The sequence below is a fragment of the Pogona vitticeps genome, chromosome 2 (assembly GCF_051106095.1).
Source record: "Pogona vitticeps strain Pit_001003342236 chromosome 2, PviZW2.1, whole genome shotgun sequence".
In the NCBI taxonomy this organism is placed as follows: Eukaryota; Metazoa; Chordata; class Lepidosauria; order Squamata; family Agamidae; genus Pogona; species Pogona vitticeps.
Window position 1 is genome coordinate 69,101,384 of NC_135784.1, and position 17,836 is coordinate 69,119,219.

A 17,836-nucleotide genomic window follows, 5' to 3' on the forward strand; every position below is an offset into this window, starting at 1 on the left:
TTTTGTTTACTCGCCGTAGTCAAGCCAAGGTCACTGCTGTATTTGGAGGCTGTTGCTTAGTGGTCGGGTACATCCAGAAACTCTGAGGGCCAATCCTCAACCTTTCCACATAAATGTTGGCATCATATGTGAAAAGACTTAAGTCCTGGGAGGACCGCTTCCAACGAATAGCTCTGTGCGGAGTGTATGCTTTGTGTACAGAAAGGTCTGGGGTTTAATCCCCAGAGTTTCTGCTCTGATCTAAAACTAAATGTTTTCTGGAACCCTGAAGATCAGGTTCCTCAGGCTGCTGGAGCCTCTTTCCCAAGGCTTTTTGTGATCTCCCCCTCCCTCTAGCCCTCTCCTGTTCCCTTCCTGGTGTGGCAAAAATTGTACCTCTTAAACATTTCAAAAAGTGACAGTCCTCCTGTTATATAAGCCACTGACCACCCCATGTGCCATTTAACAGCTCAACTAATAATAAGTGGAAGTGGCCTTCTAGCTACTCCCACTTTCATTTTTTTGGCTAAATGAAGGATCAGCAAGATGTGATCTTTCACATGTCATTGGATTGCAACTCCTCGTATGAGACATAGTTCACATAGTCATTAATGAGGAATGATGGGAACTTCTGGATAGCTCAGTGGTTTAGGTATCTGGCTGTAGAACCAGAGGTTGGGAGCTTGACTTCCCATTGTGCGTCCTGTGAGTAGAGTCAGCCTGTGTCGCCTTGGGCAAGCTCCACAGTCCCAGGGAACCCTGAGAAGAAGGGAATGACAAACAACCTGTGTGTATTCTCTGCCTAGAAAACCCTGGAAAATGTCATCAAAAGTTGGAATTAAATTGATGGCACACAATTAAGGTGGGAACTACAGTAGAGCAACACTTTGAGGTTGATGGTTGCTGTAGGCTTTTCGGGCTGTTTGGCCGTGTTCTGAAGGTTGTTCTTCCTAATGTTTCGCCAAACTTAAAAACCTACAGCAGTCATTGGCTCCTGCCCATGAAAGCCTTCGAGAATACACTTTGAGGTTGATACCAAGAGCAAAATACAGGACTATGACTCTAGTTGTTGGCTACTGGTCTAGAGGGAATTTTGGTTGACTGCCTCCTCACCTTCAGCTAACCGGATATCAAGGACGTAACAGAATATGCTACCCTGTCACCCACATTGAAGTAACAGTCAACTGTCAGTCCAGCTCCCTTCTGTATGTGGACTGAGCAGGAGGTGTGGGGTCATCTTCTGCTTTGCCTCAGGCAGCAAAAGGGCCCTTTGCCTTCTCTTCCACCAATGAGAACACAGGAAAATATTCTGTCTCTATATGGAAGATGTATTGGGATGGGGAAGGTACAATGTGCATGTGTGCATATACACTAACCTATCTTGTGCTCTGAAAATGAGGTATGTTTTTTTTAAATCCATCTACACAGAAGTTTCACTTCCAGAGACCCTGGAGAAGGAAGTGAATTTTGAAAAATGATAGCGATTGTAACCCACCTGCACAAAAACTGGGAAGGAATTTCTCCAAATAGGTATAAAATTGGAATGATGATTTGCTAGTGGCTAAAAAAAAAATAGGAATCATTCTTGTCTATATAGGGACAGTCTGAAACAGAGTTTTTAAAGAAAAATCTCAGCAAAGAAATAACTGGATCTGATCTAGGATAAATGTAAGGTTATAAATCAGAAAGCCGAATACCTGGACTCCATTTGTGGCAGACATCTGAATAGTGGTTGGAACTCTGATATTCAGTTTTTGGAAATACATCCTGGATGGTAATGAAAGTTACAAGTGGCAACAACATAAAGCTTATTAAGATGAGAATGGCACGCCAAGAGGAGAGTACACAGGCAAGTAAGCAAAGTGTGCTGCTTATATATAACCCCATAGCACTTCAAGTACTCTTTGTGCAGTTTACAAGTGAATTATGCAAGCTACACATTACACACACACCCATGAGCTGGGTACTCATTTTACCAACCTTGGAAGGATAGAAGGCTGAGTCAACCTTGAACCAGCTACCTGGGATTGAACCCCGGGCTGTGAACACAGTTTTAGCTGCAGTACAGCAGTTTAATCATTGCACCATGAAGCTCTTAAGTAAGGAGAAAGTTTGAAAATACATGGCTCTGTGACAAACCCAGACCTACTGGGATCTGCCACACGTCAACTAAGCTGCCACCAACCATTCCCTATAAGAAGTCACACAGACCAGGGATGGATTTTTAAACAAATAAAAGAATAAGGTTTATTTAAATACAACACACAGGGAAAATAAAATGATTAGGTGAATAAGATATAGTAACGTGGCTTAGTCTCATTCATACATGCATACAGTTTGGTTCACACAGAACCCTTAACTTGAAGCACAGACCCTGAACCTATCAGTTCTGGCTAACCAACAGACACCTGAACCTATCAGGTTGGTACTCTGACACACAGTAGTACCCTGTCTGACACACAGACTCCCACACCAGCTTCTTCTTCCCAGCTGCTGCTTCGTCACATCCCAGCGTCTCCTAAACTTTACCACACAGGCTTCACATATATATACAGCACAGCCCCTCCTCCTGATGTCCCGCCTTCCACTCCCCATAGGATGGAACTTTCCCTCCAAACCCATGACAGACAGGTAACATCAGTGCTGTATGTAACACCTCCCCTCTTTATAAGTTGTTTTGTAGGGGGAAAGCTAAGGTGCTTTTTCCCAAAAAACAACCTGGATAAAACACACAACAACAGTTATACATACCATATCATACTTACTTATACTTACATTCTAAGTTAACCATAGCAATTAGGCATTTAAACATTTACCATATACATTACATCAATTTACCTTTATTCATACAAACCAAGTTCAAAAAACAGGTACATTTAACTTTTTGTTCACCAAAATATATACATAGTCCATGTTTCTTTCGCCGTCTTCATTCTTCAGGTCTTCTTGACAAGGCGTCAGCAACACAGTTCACTGACCCTCTGACCACCTTCACTTCAAAGTCATAGTCCTGTAGGTTTAAAGCCCACCTCATAAGTTTGCTATTGTGGGTTTTCATTGTCTTTAACCATTGCAATGGTGAATGGTCAGTGCACAGAACAAAATGTCTTCCCCAGATGTAAGGCTTGGCCTTCTGGATCGCGTAGACTATGGCCAAACACTCCTTCTCCACGGTTGCCAAATGTCTCTCACCTTTCTGGAGTTTCCTACTCAGGTAGGACACTGGATGCTGGTCACCATTCTCATCCTCCTGGCACAGAACTGCTCCTACCCCGCTGTTAGACGCATCGGTGTAGATGATGAACTCCCGGTCGAAGTCTGGAGCACGCAGCACTGGATAGTTGATTAGCGCCTGCTTCAACCTCTGGAACGCCTCCTCACAGTCGCTGGTCCACGGGATGCGGTCATCAGTCTTCTTCCTCGTCAGATCGGTCAGCGGAGCCGCAATCTCGCTAAACCTCGGGATGAACTTTCTGTAGTAGCCCACCAACCCAAGAAATGATTTGACTTTTTTCTTGGTGTTGGGTCTGGGCCAATCACGAACAGCTTCTATTTTGGCCTCCAGGGGTTTTATCACTCCTCCCCCTACCATGTGACCTAAGTATTTTCTTTCTGGGATACCCAGCTGCAGTTTGCTCTCTCTGCAGGGCCCAGGCCACAGCACTTCCTCCCCTGGGTCAAAGTGCCTCTCCCTGCCTTCCTGGTCATCCCAATCTTTCTTTCTGACCTTTTGAGCTTGCAGGGTCTCTGCTGCTAGCTCTAGGTTTCTCTTTAGGTCCTTCCTTAAAGAGTCTATATATGTCACAACGTCTTGTGGGTCATCCTGGGTGATCTGCTCCCAATTTTGTTTGATCAAATCAAGGGGCCCTTTCACCCTTCTCCCAAATAAAAGTTCAAATGGACTGAACCCGGTACTGGCTTGTGGCACTGATCGATAAGCAAACAAAAGGGATTGCAGCTTCTGGTCCCAATTGTTTGGATTCTCTGCCAAGTAAGCCCTAATCATTCGCATTAGAGTCCCATTGAACTTCTCAGTTAACCCATTACTTTCAGGATGATAGGCAGTGGTTTCCTTGAGCTTAATTCCACAGATTTGCCATAAGCGTTTCATGAGCTTTGATGTGAATGATGCTCCCAAATCTGTGATTATTTCTGAGGCAAATCCCATCCTGGACATATACCCCACCAAGGCATCTGCCACTGTGTTAGTTTCAATGTTAGTCAAGGGTATGGCTTCAGGGTACCTCGTGGCATGGTCCACAATTGTGAGAATGAACCTGTTCCCCCTCTTTGTGGCCTTGGGCAAAGGTCCCACAATATCCACCCCTATGCATTTGAACGGAGTGTCAATCACAGGCAAAGGGCACAACTTTGCTTTGGTCCTGTCGCGGCTATTCCCCTGCCTTTGACACACATCACATTGTTTACAGAACTCCCTGATCTGCTTCCCTATGTCAGGCCAGTAAAAATTCTGTGTGATTCTCTGCTGTGTTTTGTTCACCCCTAAGTGTGCAGCAAACATGTCAGAGTGCCCCCTTTGTAAGATCATGGGGCGATACTTTTCAGGTACCACCAGCTGACTCCTGATCCCATCTCCCCCTTTTGAGATATTCCTCAGGGTCTCTCTATACAAAATCCCCTTTTTCTCCAGAAATCTCACTGGGGTTTCAGGTGTTAGCTGGGCGTCAGTCACCTGTTCAAAACACTTTTGGAGAGTGGCGTCTGCCTTTTGCTCCTGTCCAAATCTGCTGTCTGTGGTTAAGGTTTCCACCACAGCTTCTGAACTCCCCCCACCTGCTTCCGTCTCTGGCTCATCATTACCCCCCTGAACTGTCCCCGTGGTGGCTTGTGAACGTGTAATCACTAGCACCCGTTTCACATGTTCAGCCAGGTCATTTCCCACGAGCACGGCTGCTGGCAGAGTCGATGAAATCGCTAGCCGCCAAACTCCCCTCCAGCCTTGAAAGTTGACAGGTACCTCCGCGACTGGCAGTGAGATTACCTGCCCCTCAATCCCTGCCACCTTCATGCTCTCATTTGGGATTACATATTCCCTAGGAATAATATCTGGATGGCACAGGGTCACCTGGGAACAAGTGTCCCGCAGCCCCGATACTGATGGCCAAGTATTCCTACGTCCACCCCTGCTGTCTCAAACAACTGAGAATCTGTTCTCACCAGTAGGCAGCGCCTGACCTCTACAAGAGGACCATTTTCCTCAGCCTGATCAGCAGATGTAGCTGTTCCAGATTGAGTAGCCATGGCAACAGGCTCCCTCAGTGACAATGAGCCTTGCTCTTTCTGGACACAGAACACAGCTTTTGGCTTGGTTCCACTCGAATCCTGAGGCACAATTCCTTTTAGCTGCTTTAATTTCTCACACTCTGAGATTAGATGGCCCTTTCCCTGACAGAAATAACATTTTCTGGTGTATTTTGATTCTCTCTCATCTTGTTTTGGTTTTCCCTCCAAAATCTGAGGTCTCGGTTTCATGTCTGAGGGCTTCCCTTCACCATGGGCCCCTCCCCCTTGCTGGCTTTTCCCTGGTCCCTGAGAGTACTTGCTGTAGGTTTCTTTGGGTTTTCCTACAGATTTCTCCTCACCTAAGGGCTTTCTTATCTGGTAAATAAAATCTGCGATCTCTGCTGCTTCGGCCACAGATCTAGGTTTCCTTTCCCTCACCTGGAATTTCAGTTCCCCATGCAGGACTGAATAGAACTGTTCCAGCGCTATCAAATCTTTAAGCTGCTGAAAGGTCTCTGTCCCCTCCTGAGATAGCCACTTCTCTAGCAGCCTCACCAATTGAGCCCCCACTTGGGTAAAAGTCTGCTCTGGTTTCTTTGTGAGGGACCTGAATCTTTGCCTCAGCTGTTCCGCATTTATCCCATGTCTTGCAAACACCAGTTTTTTAAACTCTGCAAAATCTCTCATCAGTTCCTGTGGCATCTCTGAATAAACCTCAGCCAGGCTACCACTGATTAAAGATCGCATGATGGTCATCTTCTCAGTTTCCCTCACTGAGAAGTCCACAAACGCTCTTTCCACTAAGGAAAAGAACACCTCAGGACAATCTCCCTTGTGGTACACAGGGAATTTCTTCAGGTCAGCTTTAGACAATTGGCCTCCCTCAGAATCCCTATTGTTATTATTGTTCTGGTTCATCATTTCCAATTTCCTTAATTCAAACGCCATCCTTTCTTTTTCCAGAGCAATTTTCTCTCTCTCCATTCTTTCTTCTCTCTCCATTCTCTCTCTCTCTCTCTCTAATTCAAACGCCATTTTCTCTCTCTCCAATCTTTCTTCCATTTCCCTCACCCTCAGTTCATGCTGTTGGGCTAGGAGTATTTTCCTGAGTTCTGGGTTCTGTTCTCCTGTGCTGTCACCCTGCACTGAGCCAAATTCATCCTCAGAACCTTGGTCTACCTGGGGGTCTTTCACTTCACCCATTTCTGCCATTTGGCTTCGAGTCAAGGGCATAATCCCCCCTCAGAACAAGCTGCTTTAAAAAGTCAAGCCTCAAAATAAAACGACCACTTTTTTTTCTCTTTTGCCTCAGAACCAGCTTTCCCTATAGATTGCTGCTGTCCTTTCAGCACTAACTTGCAACAGTTGCGAGCTAGAGTCTACCCCCCTCTGCTAGGCCTCTCAGCAGACAAGCTAGCTCACTGCTATTTCACAGTTTTGCCTCAGCTTTTTCCCGCCAAAACAGGCTGCCTCAGAGCTCCCTAATCTAGCCCCCAATCTGAGGTTACACGTTCTTCTACTAGTGCACCCCCCCGTGAGGCACACCTAGAAGATTACCTACGCGCTCTCAGATTGTCCCTGACTAGACCCCCCTTGCTCTGGGCACACTTGCCAAGGCTTTGCTGGACCGCTGGACAACTGGACCAGTCGTATCCCACACGCTGGACACCAATCAATGTGACAAACCCAGACCTACTGGGATCTGCCACACGTTAACTAAGCTGCCACCAACCATTCCCTATAAGAAGTCACACAGACCAGGGATGGATTTTTAAACAAATAAAAGAATAAGGTTTATTTAAATACAACACACAGGGAAAATAAAATGATTAGGTGAATAAGATATAGTAACGTGGCTTAGTCTCATTCATACATGCATACAGTTTGGTTCACACAGAACCCTTAACTTGAAGCACAGACCCTGAACCTATCAGTTTTGGCTAACCAACAGACACCTGAACCTATCAGGTTGGTACTCTGACACACAGTAGTACCCTGTCTGACACACAGACTCCCACACCAGCTTCTTCTTCCCAGCTGCTGCTTCGTCACATCCCAGCGTCTCCTAAACTTTACCACACAGGCTTCACATATATATACAGCACAGCCCCTCCTCCTGATGTCCCGCCTTCCACTCCCCATAGGATGGAACTTTCCCTCCAAACCCATGACAGACAGGTAACATCAGTGCTGTATGTAACAGGCTCAAGAAAAGCATACAAGCTCAAGACTTTGAATTATTCTACGAATTCCAGATCTATTTTCTCTGTCTCTTCCTTTCTTTTGGAGAATCCCGAATTTCGGGGCATGTACAGTTAGAACTTCCTTGACATCAATTGCAATGTCAGCTGTGGGAGTGTTCTCTAACTGGTTGGGGGAATAGGGAGCTTACTCCCCAGCACCACTGCCTTTCACCCTCTACTTCATGCCTGGTAGGATCAAAATAAACAGGATTCCTTTCTTCCATACAAGAAAAAAAAATACATAGCTCTAAGGTCTTATTCAGACTTTGTAGGAAGTTTGTTACGAAGAAATACACCATTCTGCAGGCATGTACAGAATTGAAGTTTCCACTGCCAAATTGGGCAAGAAAGAGAGGGAAAGAAACAATGGTGCACACAGAACAGAGGATGGGAAAGCTAGGAGGAAGGGAGAGCATGTGTCATTCGGAAGCTTAACTAAAAAAAAAAACAGTTATATTCAAGGGAAAGGAAAACAAGTATAGACCCTTGAATGAGTAATTCCAGATGCATGGAGGGTGTCATTCCTACTCACAGCACTCTGAGGCACACACCCATCGGGATGGGCTCTCTGAAGCTGCCCAAGTCAACTTTGCAATTTTATTTTAGTTTTTCGATTCAGGGAGTTTTTTGTCCAAAAAGTATTCCCCCCCCCCATGTGCTTTCTTTTGTTCTAGTGGTGAATAATTGCTGTGACACACAACGGTGGTTCCCAAAGATGCTGCACCAAGCTCTCAGCCACCCCCACCTAACACTCCCAACAGTCTTCAGAGAGAGTAGGGGAGTCCACAAACAATGGGGCCCCCAAAATTGGGAGTCCCTGATAGGCAGCATGAAAAGGACCCCAGTTAAGAAACTAGAAAATCTCAGAAGTTTGTGGGATGTATTATTTGGAAATGAATCTTCAAAATGGAGCAAGGGAGAATTCACTTTTCTTTCCTACCTTTTATGGATATTTTGATAATTCGTGTGACAATTAAATATTTCATAAAGGTGTCCCTAGGCAAAAATTGGACAAATTCATCAAAAGTATATGAAGAGTTGAAAGCTTTCAGTGTGTTTTCTGCTCATTTGGAAACAAGGTTACAGAAACTACCATAAGATGGGTTGTGTGGATGATGGATGTAGGCCATGTGGTAAAGGCAGAAGAATGTGCAGTGTTGCTCAAGTAGGTGCCGAGTGCTGTACTTTCCCAGGTGTCATAGCTAGTGCACAGTTGGTTTTAACATTTCTTCTCTGGCAAAAATAACCTAGCAAGAGCATTCATAAACACTGAAACATTCCTGTTCCAAAACACTGGGATTGGGTGGTCCTGATAAAATCAGGTGCTGTAATCAAAAGGGTCTGGTGCCCTTCTTTTCTGTTCCCCACCTGCTCTGCCTTGAGGTTTCCTTACAGGAAGTGCTTTCTGATTAACATGTCAGTTTTGGGGCACTGTCTGGTTCCCCCAGTCCCTCTGAATTTAAACTGCTAACAGAGCCTGGATTTGTAATCGATCAGCTTTGTCTTCAACGTAGACACCTCCCTGATCTCTCTGCCTCAAGTTCGGATTTATCACTATACGGTTGCAGGCAAGAGGCAACACAGAGAAAATCAAACTTCGTAATTCACCCGCATCATGTTACTGAAATTTATTTCCCTGTTGTGATATGTTGTTTGCAGACGTAAGGGGGTGGGGGAAGCACAGGCACCCATACAGTGGACATGTGCCCTGCATTTCCCTAGCTGGCCGGTTGTCAGAAGATAGTTTTCTATTTGAAAGCATCCTCTATTTGCAAGACTCTCTGATCCGAGCCTAGATTGACCCTAGATTAAAAAAAGGATAGCAGGGGCCTTGAAGTTCCCTGTCAACAGTGACCATCTGGACGGCAGATTGAGCAGGCAGACAGGTCATCACATCCCAGCCTCCCTTGCTACTATGAGATTTATTGCATTTCTATTTAAGTTATAACAATTATTTCTAAATTCACATGTCTACATAAATATTAGCATGAACAATTTTATGCCAATCTGAATGTCTCCCCCCCCCGAAATATTTACGGTACTCTTTTTTGAGAGTCAGATGTAGCCCTCTCTTCCTCCTCCTCCTCCTCCTCCTCCTCTTGTTTGATAATGCATAAGAGGTGCTCCTGTCATTCTGTCCCTCTGTCCATCCACCCTGCTCCATTCTCGCTTTGGACTGACTGCATGTCTCCGTTTATTCAAATTGCTATACATTCATTACTTGTGTTTCTTTCATTGTATGTTGCATATCTTGCGAGTACGATCAGTGGCACAACCAAACTTATGAATAAGGACTCTCCCTTGGGTACAGATCTGACCTGGAGGAAATCCATACAGCCACGTTCTAGCAGCCCTTGTGGCACCTGGTGTGATACATATAGTTTGCATTTGGTCTCTCTTGTATATCACAGCCTTAATGGGATCCCGTTCCATCAAAGCTGCCTTTCAGAAATTGGGGATTTTTTTTTACCTATTGATCAACCTTATGGACTAGATTTTCCATAGCAGTTGAAACACAAATTCCCTGTGCTGTTGGATTCCCTCCTGGGGATCTCCAACTGATATTGCTGCCACAGAGCTGATCAGTGAAGTTAGAGGAGTGAGCAAATAGTGGGGCATGGTATCCTGTGTCTGCTTGTTGTGTTGTGCTTGCATAGCAGTGGTAATGGGAGAGAACATTTCGCACAGGGCTTTCATTTTAGATGCACTGCAATGTTTAGATCAATGTTATCGATGAGCATCCTCTTCTGATTAAACAGGGACATGAAAATCTTTATGCCTTTACACTTGTTGTTTCTGCCACTAAGTAATGCTTCCCTAGACAATGTATGTTTTGCTGGTGTTGAAGATATTATTTTAGCAATTGAAATGTGTTGAGCTATTAGGTCTGTGCCGTTTTCTTCTAACACACACAAGGAGGAGAAATGGGAGCAAGTGCACTAGTTTCACTCCCTTTTTCTTCATTCCCCTTCTCTCCTTTATATGGAGAACAGTTGTCTTCAGAAAAGGGTCTCTGCTATCCGTTGATAGCAGATCTAGGGTGCTCAGCCCCAGGCCACCTCATATATAGCGCCTACATGTAAGAAGAATTATGAAACAGGGCAGCAGTTGTTAAAATATGAACCTAATAAACTGAAAAAGCCAGAATTTGGTATCATTTAAATTTCCATGTAAACAGGTATGCCACAATCCTGCTGGATCCTTTGAAACGAAAGATTTGGTGTCCCTGTAGTGTTTTTATCTACCTTTACTATGCATCTTAATGCAGAAGCATATCTGTCTGTCTTCAGTGGTGCTTACTGCCAGGAAAATGTGTATAGAATTGTAGTCTTATGAAGATTGTAGTATTCTAAACCCCAGTGTGGTGTAGTGGACAGAGTGGTGGGCTGGGACCCAAGAGACCTGGGCTCAAATCCTTACTTGACTATGGAAATTCACAGGGAAGGGCCTGGCACTGGTAAAATCACTCTTTAAATATATCAATGACTTTGACAACTCTTTTAGGATACCGTATTTTTCGCTCCATAAGACGCACCTTTCCATAAGACGCACCAATTTTTTAGGAGAAGAAAACAGGAAAATATAATCTGTTTTCTTCGCTCCATAAGACGCACAGACTTTCCACACCCCTGTTTTGTGGGGAAAAAGTGAGTCTTATGGTGCAAAAAATACAGTAAGTACGGTATGAGTCAGCTGTGTCTTGATGGCATATAACACACACATATGAGTTTTCAAAAAGTGTAAGAAATGTCATGCGAGTATCTGTATTGCTTTGTTGTACACTTAATCACCCCATAAAAAGCATTAATGGTTCCTTTTTAGTATTAAGATATACCAAAGTGCAGATTTCAACTCTAGTTTGAGTTTGAACATACTTGCAGGAAGAAAGCCATCCTTTACTTGGATGCAGTTGGCTTTGGTATCTGCAGGAGATAAAGGAAACAGAGACAACACTGATCTCTTTGGGGTTGTCTGCAGTGGGAACTTCTGTGCTTACAATGCAGTGAGTCAATTTGCGTTTTGTGGCATGTATTCATGCTCTGGAAATCTTCACTCTCATCTCTGATCTTCTAATGGTAGTACTTAGCAGTTATATGGCAATTTCAAGCACGTAAAACACTCCATATGCACTCCATATGCATTATCAGTATAATCTTTATCCTGTTTCTGTAAAATAGGCCAATACAATTGACCCCCATTGGGAACAGAAGTTCAGAAGGTAGCCTAAGTCTGCCTGAAAAGGGAAAACAAATATTTGGTTTTCAAAGGATCCAGCAGGATTATGTCATACTTGTTTACATAGGGATTTAAATGATAGCAAATTCTCTCTTTTTCAATTTATTAGGCTCAAATTTTAACAACTGTTGCTCTGTTCCAACATTGTTCTTACATGTCGGCGTTATACATGAAGAGGCTTGGGGCTAAGCCCCCTAGATCTGCTATCATTTTCAATAACCTGTATACACAGAGGACGATTATCTTCAGAGGAGAACTGCCTCTATGTACAGAAGTTCTGCCCGTGGTTTCCACCAATCTAGAAATCCATGATTCTAAAAACCTTGGGGGAAATCAACAATTACAGGATCACAGCCTGTGTTCCTTCCCATTCCACTGCAGTGCAACAGATGTTGTTCCATCATTATATGAGCTGCTTCCCTCTTCTTTTAACAGGACAATGCAGACAAATATTTCCACCTCACCTTGGCACATCCCATATCATTCATGGCAATGGCACCGCCGTCGGCACAGTAATAACGTTTCGATGTTCTGCAGAACACCAGTTGCTTGGACAAGGAGTCATCACGTGCATTTGGAAGGGCTACGGTGCTCAGTGGACAGGAGACATCCCTGCATGTAAGCGTAGGTATCCCTTGACAAACTGAGTAGTTCTTCACTGTACTTTTCCTGAAATATAGACAAAGAACAGGGAGCCATAATTGGATGATCCATTATTCTAGGAAACCTGGTGGTGAGGGATGCAAGAATAGCTTTGGGGCATAATTATTCCGACATATCTCTAGTCATATTCTGACATCATTGGTTGCCACCAAATAAATGCTTTTGGGCAGAAATGCTGGGCAGAAATTGTAACTCTATAATATGTTCTGTATATTTTCATGCAGGGCTGCAGATCAGAGAAATAAGTCAGTTTCTTTTGTATCCTGTACCTGTGAATTGCTCCCTTATTTATTAAATGCAAGGCTGGGGAATGTGAGGCCCTCCGGATGTAGACTATGACTCCCATCATTTCTAGCCACCTTAGCCTAGAGTGAGGGATCAAATGGATTCTGTCCATGAGTATCTGAAGAGCTACAGCAATGGTTTTGGCTTGAGTTGAATCACTCATCCTGACTACAGTAAATCCACCAAAACAACTGCTGAATGGCTAGTGTTTATTTACATAAAACTTATTGATTCCGTGTGTAGACTCTAGCTGGAACAAGCAGTTGGATTTGGGCCATGATGTTAAGATTTTGAAAAAAAATGCTCATCTCTTAAGAACATGGAGAGTTTGTTAAAACGCAATTAGGCTGTCACCCGTGGATAGCAAAGAAAAGCAGCTATCATATTGACAAATAGGACTTGAGTGGCAATGATATCAGCTCCTTTTCACTCTGTGCCTTTTCTGATTTATTGCACCAATGATAATAACTGAACTGGAGGAGAACGCTTAAAGGCTTTGGATTTCAGCATGTGACATATTGATAATACCATTAATCTCTAATGCCTTTGAAGTAGATCCTCATCTAATTTTAAAATGACTAAAGAATGAGCAGCTTCCCCATTCCATTCGGGTTTGTTTGGTTGTATGAACCACTGAGGTGTGCACAGGTTAAGGTGCAACAGACACTCTAGAGAATTCATGACCATCTTTGGAACTGAATAGAAGAAGAAATACTTCACATGGTGAGATGAGGCAAAGCCTTCTGTGTAGCAGTACTCCAACTTTGGAATGAAACATCATGAAGGTTATGTTTTATTAAGAGGTATCTTAATAAAACATTACCTACATAATCCAGTTCAGCGTCAAGGTCTTGGCACCCAGTTATTGAAATACTTCAAAAGAGATCACAGTCTCTTCTGTTTCACCTTTTCATTTCACCAACTCTAGCTGCTCATTCCCTGAAAGAAGAATGTGGGGGGGGGGGAAGCCTTTTTTTTGGAGGATGATAACTCTTCAGAATCTCTAAGACTCCCTGGCCAGTGGCCATGCTAGCCGGTGTGTTTATGCAGTAACCATTTCTCACCCACAGTGATACAAGCTGGGGAATTTTAGGCCCTGGGCTTATGGATCCTCTCATGGTCCTCCTTGTTCTACTCCCACAGAAATAAGGAGGCAGTCAAGCACTGAACAGTGCAAAGTACATCCTGGGTAATCTGTCATTCTATTTAGGCTAGACGTTAGTTTGGAGCATTTTTGGTGTGTGGTGGGAAGGTCTCTTAAGCAAAACAGATTCTCAGGGTGGCCCTACATTTCTGTCTCCACCTGTGTCATGATGATTGCTGCTGCCCATTCGTTTACTTCTCCTTCTTTGGACCAGAGCTTGGCCATTTGCTGGCTCGGACTATAGCTCCCAGAATCCCCCAACCCGTGGCCAACCTACAATTCCTAGAACCCGTGAGTTCTAGGAATTGTAGTCTAAACATTTCCAGGCTCTGTCCCTCTGGATCTAATCTGCACCACCTCCTAGAGAGAAAACACAAGGTCATATAGGGGTGTTGTCTTCCCCTTCCCTTCCTCCCTTTTCTTCTTGTTTATTTATTTATTGCATTTGTACCCCGCCCATCTAGTCAGCTGACTACTCTGGGCGGCTTCCAACACATATAATAACAATATAAAAATATAACACTTGTTCACTTTATTTTTATTTAAGTATCTAGTTATCTTGCTCAGAGAAGTTGGGCAACAAGCAACTCCAGCAGGGAGGGGAGTCGTGGTGCGTTAAGACTGGCAGCAGACCCTCTGTGGAAACATATAATAATAAGCATGTGCCATTCCAACTTACGGCAACCCTTTTTTTTTAAAGAGTTTCTCAGGGACAGAATACTTAGAAGGGGTTCACCATTCCCTTCCTCCTGGGGGGGCACCCTGGGGCTGTGCAGCTTGTCCAAGGCCACACAGGCTGGCTCTTCTCCTAGGAGGCACAGTGGGGAATCGAACTCCCACCCTGTACCTAAACCACTCAGCTATCCAGTCAGCTCTATAGAAACATGGGGCTTAGCCAATTCCGAGGCCATGCCAACCCCTGACATCAGTTCTGTACCACAGGTTTGTCATGTGTTGAGAGGGTCCCTGCCCCACTTTTCCCCCTGCAGCAGGTCTTGTGTGTTGCTGTGTCACTTGCCACTTTTGGAGGACTGCATCGCTCCCTTAGAAACAGAGCACTTCGCAGTTGTCTCGTCTAAGATGTTCCCAGGTTGAAATTAAGCCAAACCTCTTTGACGGCCGATGCTTTAACTCAAAGGAGGGATTTATTAGCAGGAGAGTGACAAAGACATATAACAATGCAGATGCCAATTTGTCTTTGCCTTATTCCAGCCATATCCAAATATGAAACCTTTGGATTTAAAGTGGCAGTGATTGCCTCCATTGTGAGCTGCGCCATTATTCTGCTGATGTCTATGGCTTTCTTGACCTGCTGTCTTATCAAATGTGTCAAGAAAAGTGAGAGAAGAAGAGCTCAAAGGTAGGTCCATTTTCAAAAGCCATGCAAACGGGACGTTTTATGGTGATAAGGCAGGTCTTAATATAAGGGAGAGGAGGTACATTGTCTCCAACTCATGAAGGCAATACTCCACCTTTGTGGTTCTCCATTTTTTGAAATGAACTCTTTGGCATCCTATCTTGAGATGTGATGCCCATCTTAGTATCATTTCAATACCAGGATAAGTATCCTGTAATCAATTCACCTGGACCTTACAACAGATTGTAACTCTGCTGCAGATTGATTGGCTTTGTTATCAGATTGCCAACAAATGTGCACACGGTGTCTTGTCCTCCCCTTGTTATTGCTCGAGGATTTATAGTGCAATACAAATGGAAAGATACTCTGGAAGGAGTGAGTTTGGAATGGGCAGGGCCCCCTTGTGCTAGCAGAACCACCATTGGGCTGGCAGAGCCCTATAAGGCTCATCTCAGATCTGATGGCCCAGCTAGATCTGTCTATGCAGCTGTCCTATGGGCTGAGAAGAAGAGCCATTAAAAGGAGCAGACAAGAGGAAGAAGAACAGGGGAGGAGCTGAGTTATGGCTGCCCTCCGTTCCTTAGCACAGAGTCATGGCTGCACAAAGCTAAGCCAGGGTTAGGTTAGTCTTCAGTAATTTTTAACATCCCTAGGCTGGAAGGGGTTTCAATTCAGCACAGCCTTAGCTGGCTTAAGGGTCAACTCAGCCAACCCTCAGCCATCTTGGCTAGTGAGGATTTCACCTTTAATGTTGTTGTTTGTACTGAAATAGTTTTAGGATACAAATTGATATTTAAAAAGTGAATAAAAGTATTTGAAATGTCCGCTATAACATGGAACATTGTTGCTTTGCCTCTACTTTGCTCTGTCTTTTGCTGTGTATTTATTTCCCATATGGTTGTGGACGTACTAGTTTCAAGAGTTCCCATTGTCCTCCATGCTTGCTATCTCTTTATTTGCCTTTGTGTGAGAGGATTCAAAGAAATACGTGGGAGCAGGCAGAGTCCTCATTCCATGATTTCCTGCTCAATATCCAAGTGATATCTATGTGTCTGTGTAGCTTCTCTCTCTGTGGAATTTTTGAAGGAGCAGTGTGACCTGCATTTGACTATCACTGGTAAAGGTTAATTTAGTATGATGGTGCATACTATCCATACTATCATTTCATTTTGGAAGCTAAGCAGGGTCAGACCAAGCTAATTTTTTGATGGGAGACCAACAGGGAACGTAACCGATCAGCAAGGTAGGATTAGGATTAGGAATGAATCCTGCCTAAAAAACTGGAGAGCCACTGCCAATCGGAATTCTCAGTACTAAACTAAATAGACTAATGATCTGACCCAATATAAGGCAGCTGCCTATATGCCTGTGACCAAAATCCTATAGAGTTTTAACACAGGAATAACACAATTGATATAAATCTTGTTGGCGGATTCCTGCAAGTTTAAGAAGTTAGTGTAGGCATTTGATGTTGCATGTTGAGTTGCGTGACTTGGCACATGACATCAAATGCCTAAGCTAACTTTTAAACTTGCAAAAAGTTCCTGATGAGAGTTAAGTGATCAATATAATTAAAGCCATTAAAGTTTTCATGGCAGTACTGTTGTCACCACTACTTCTAGACCAGTACTTCACAATCGTTATTCCAGAATTTCTGTTTCCACTGTGGTTCTTCTGTGACAGCCAGACTTCACAATTCAAGAACATGAAGTACCTATAGGAGAGGTTCCAATGACTTGTTGTCTTAGGGATACCTTAGGTCCATCTTGTGGGTCACAGGACTTTTTTTTGTACCCTTTTATGAGGTAAGAAAAGAAATTCTGCTCTTGTAGAAGAAGATCCAGATTTGAAGGTCTTTTCCATGAGGCTGCAGAAAAAAGGCGTACGTGATGCTGAGATCTGTCCGGATTTGGCCAGAAAGCAAACAATAGGGATCCTTGTGGCATTCCAGGAGCAAGCTGGGAAAATGCTGTGGAGGTACAAAAGTATGTGCCACTGCATTCCAGAATGGGTACATGGGGAACTATGCTTGCAGCTAGTGTGGTGTATTTCTGTCTTATTAGAACTCATAGGACAGAGAATTGTGTTTTTCTTTTTTTAAAAAGCTCCTGAAATGAAGTGACGGGACAAAAAAAATATATTTTCTCCTTGTGCCCTGCTGATGGGAACCTCACCAGGTTTCCCTACCTCTGTCTTCACTCTGGAGAATTCCTCTGCATATTTTTAAACAGAAGCAACAAGATTTGTATTTTTTTTTCCCTCCTGCCTTGGTAATTTTCAAGGACAAAATCTGTCCTTCTGTTAAAGATTAAATCTTGAGTGCTAAGAGCACAGTTAAACAATGTTAAATTCTCCAAATACAAGTGAGGGCCCTGCAGTGGGAGAGCATTCCTTGCATTTTCCACCTTAGGCATTGCACTGCTTAAGAACAGGGCCCTGATTCAACAAGCAGATTTTAACATCTCTACACAGAGGGAGGGAAGCCACGAAATGGTCTGAGATCGTTTTTTCAGCTGGAAACAGCCAGTGGTAACAGGATAGATGGTGTTAAAAATGTTATCCAGGCGAGCAGATCAGGAAGATTAGACTTTATTTCTCAGCTGAAATATTAGTGACACAATACTTTTGACACCTGTCTTTTCTCCTTTATATATCTTGCAATCTATATTGGACTCCCTCAAATTA

At 43.7% G+C, this 17,836-nt stretch overlaps 1 protein-coding gene across 2 annotated transcripts in view; it reads left to right on the forward strand.

Annotated features, from left to right (window-relative positions):
- SUSD3 (sushi domain containing 3) overlaps window positions 1-17,836 on the forward strand; it is a 59,084-nt gene that overhangs the window by 26,865 nt on the left and 14,383 nt on the right. For both annotated transcript variants that reach the window (XM_072989651.2, XM_072989650.2), the window contains exons 2-3: window positions 12,138-12,326; window positions 15,007-15,154. In XM_072989651.2, the coding sequence (XP_072845752.2) occupies window positions 12,138-12,326; window positions 15,007-15,154 (337 nt within the window). The remainder of the gene's footprint in view (window positions 1-12,137; window positions 12,327-15,006; window positions 15,155-17,836) is intronic.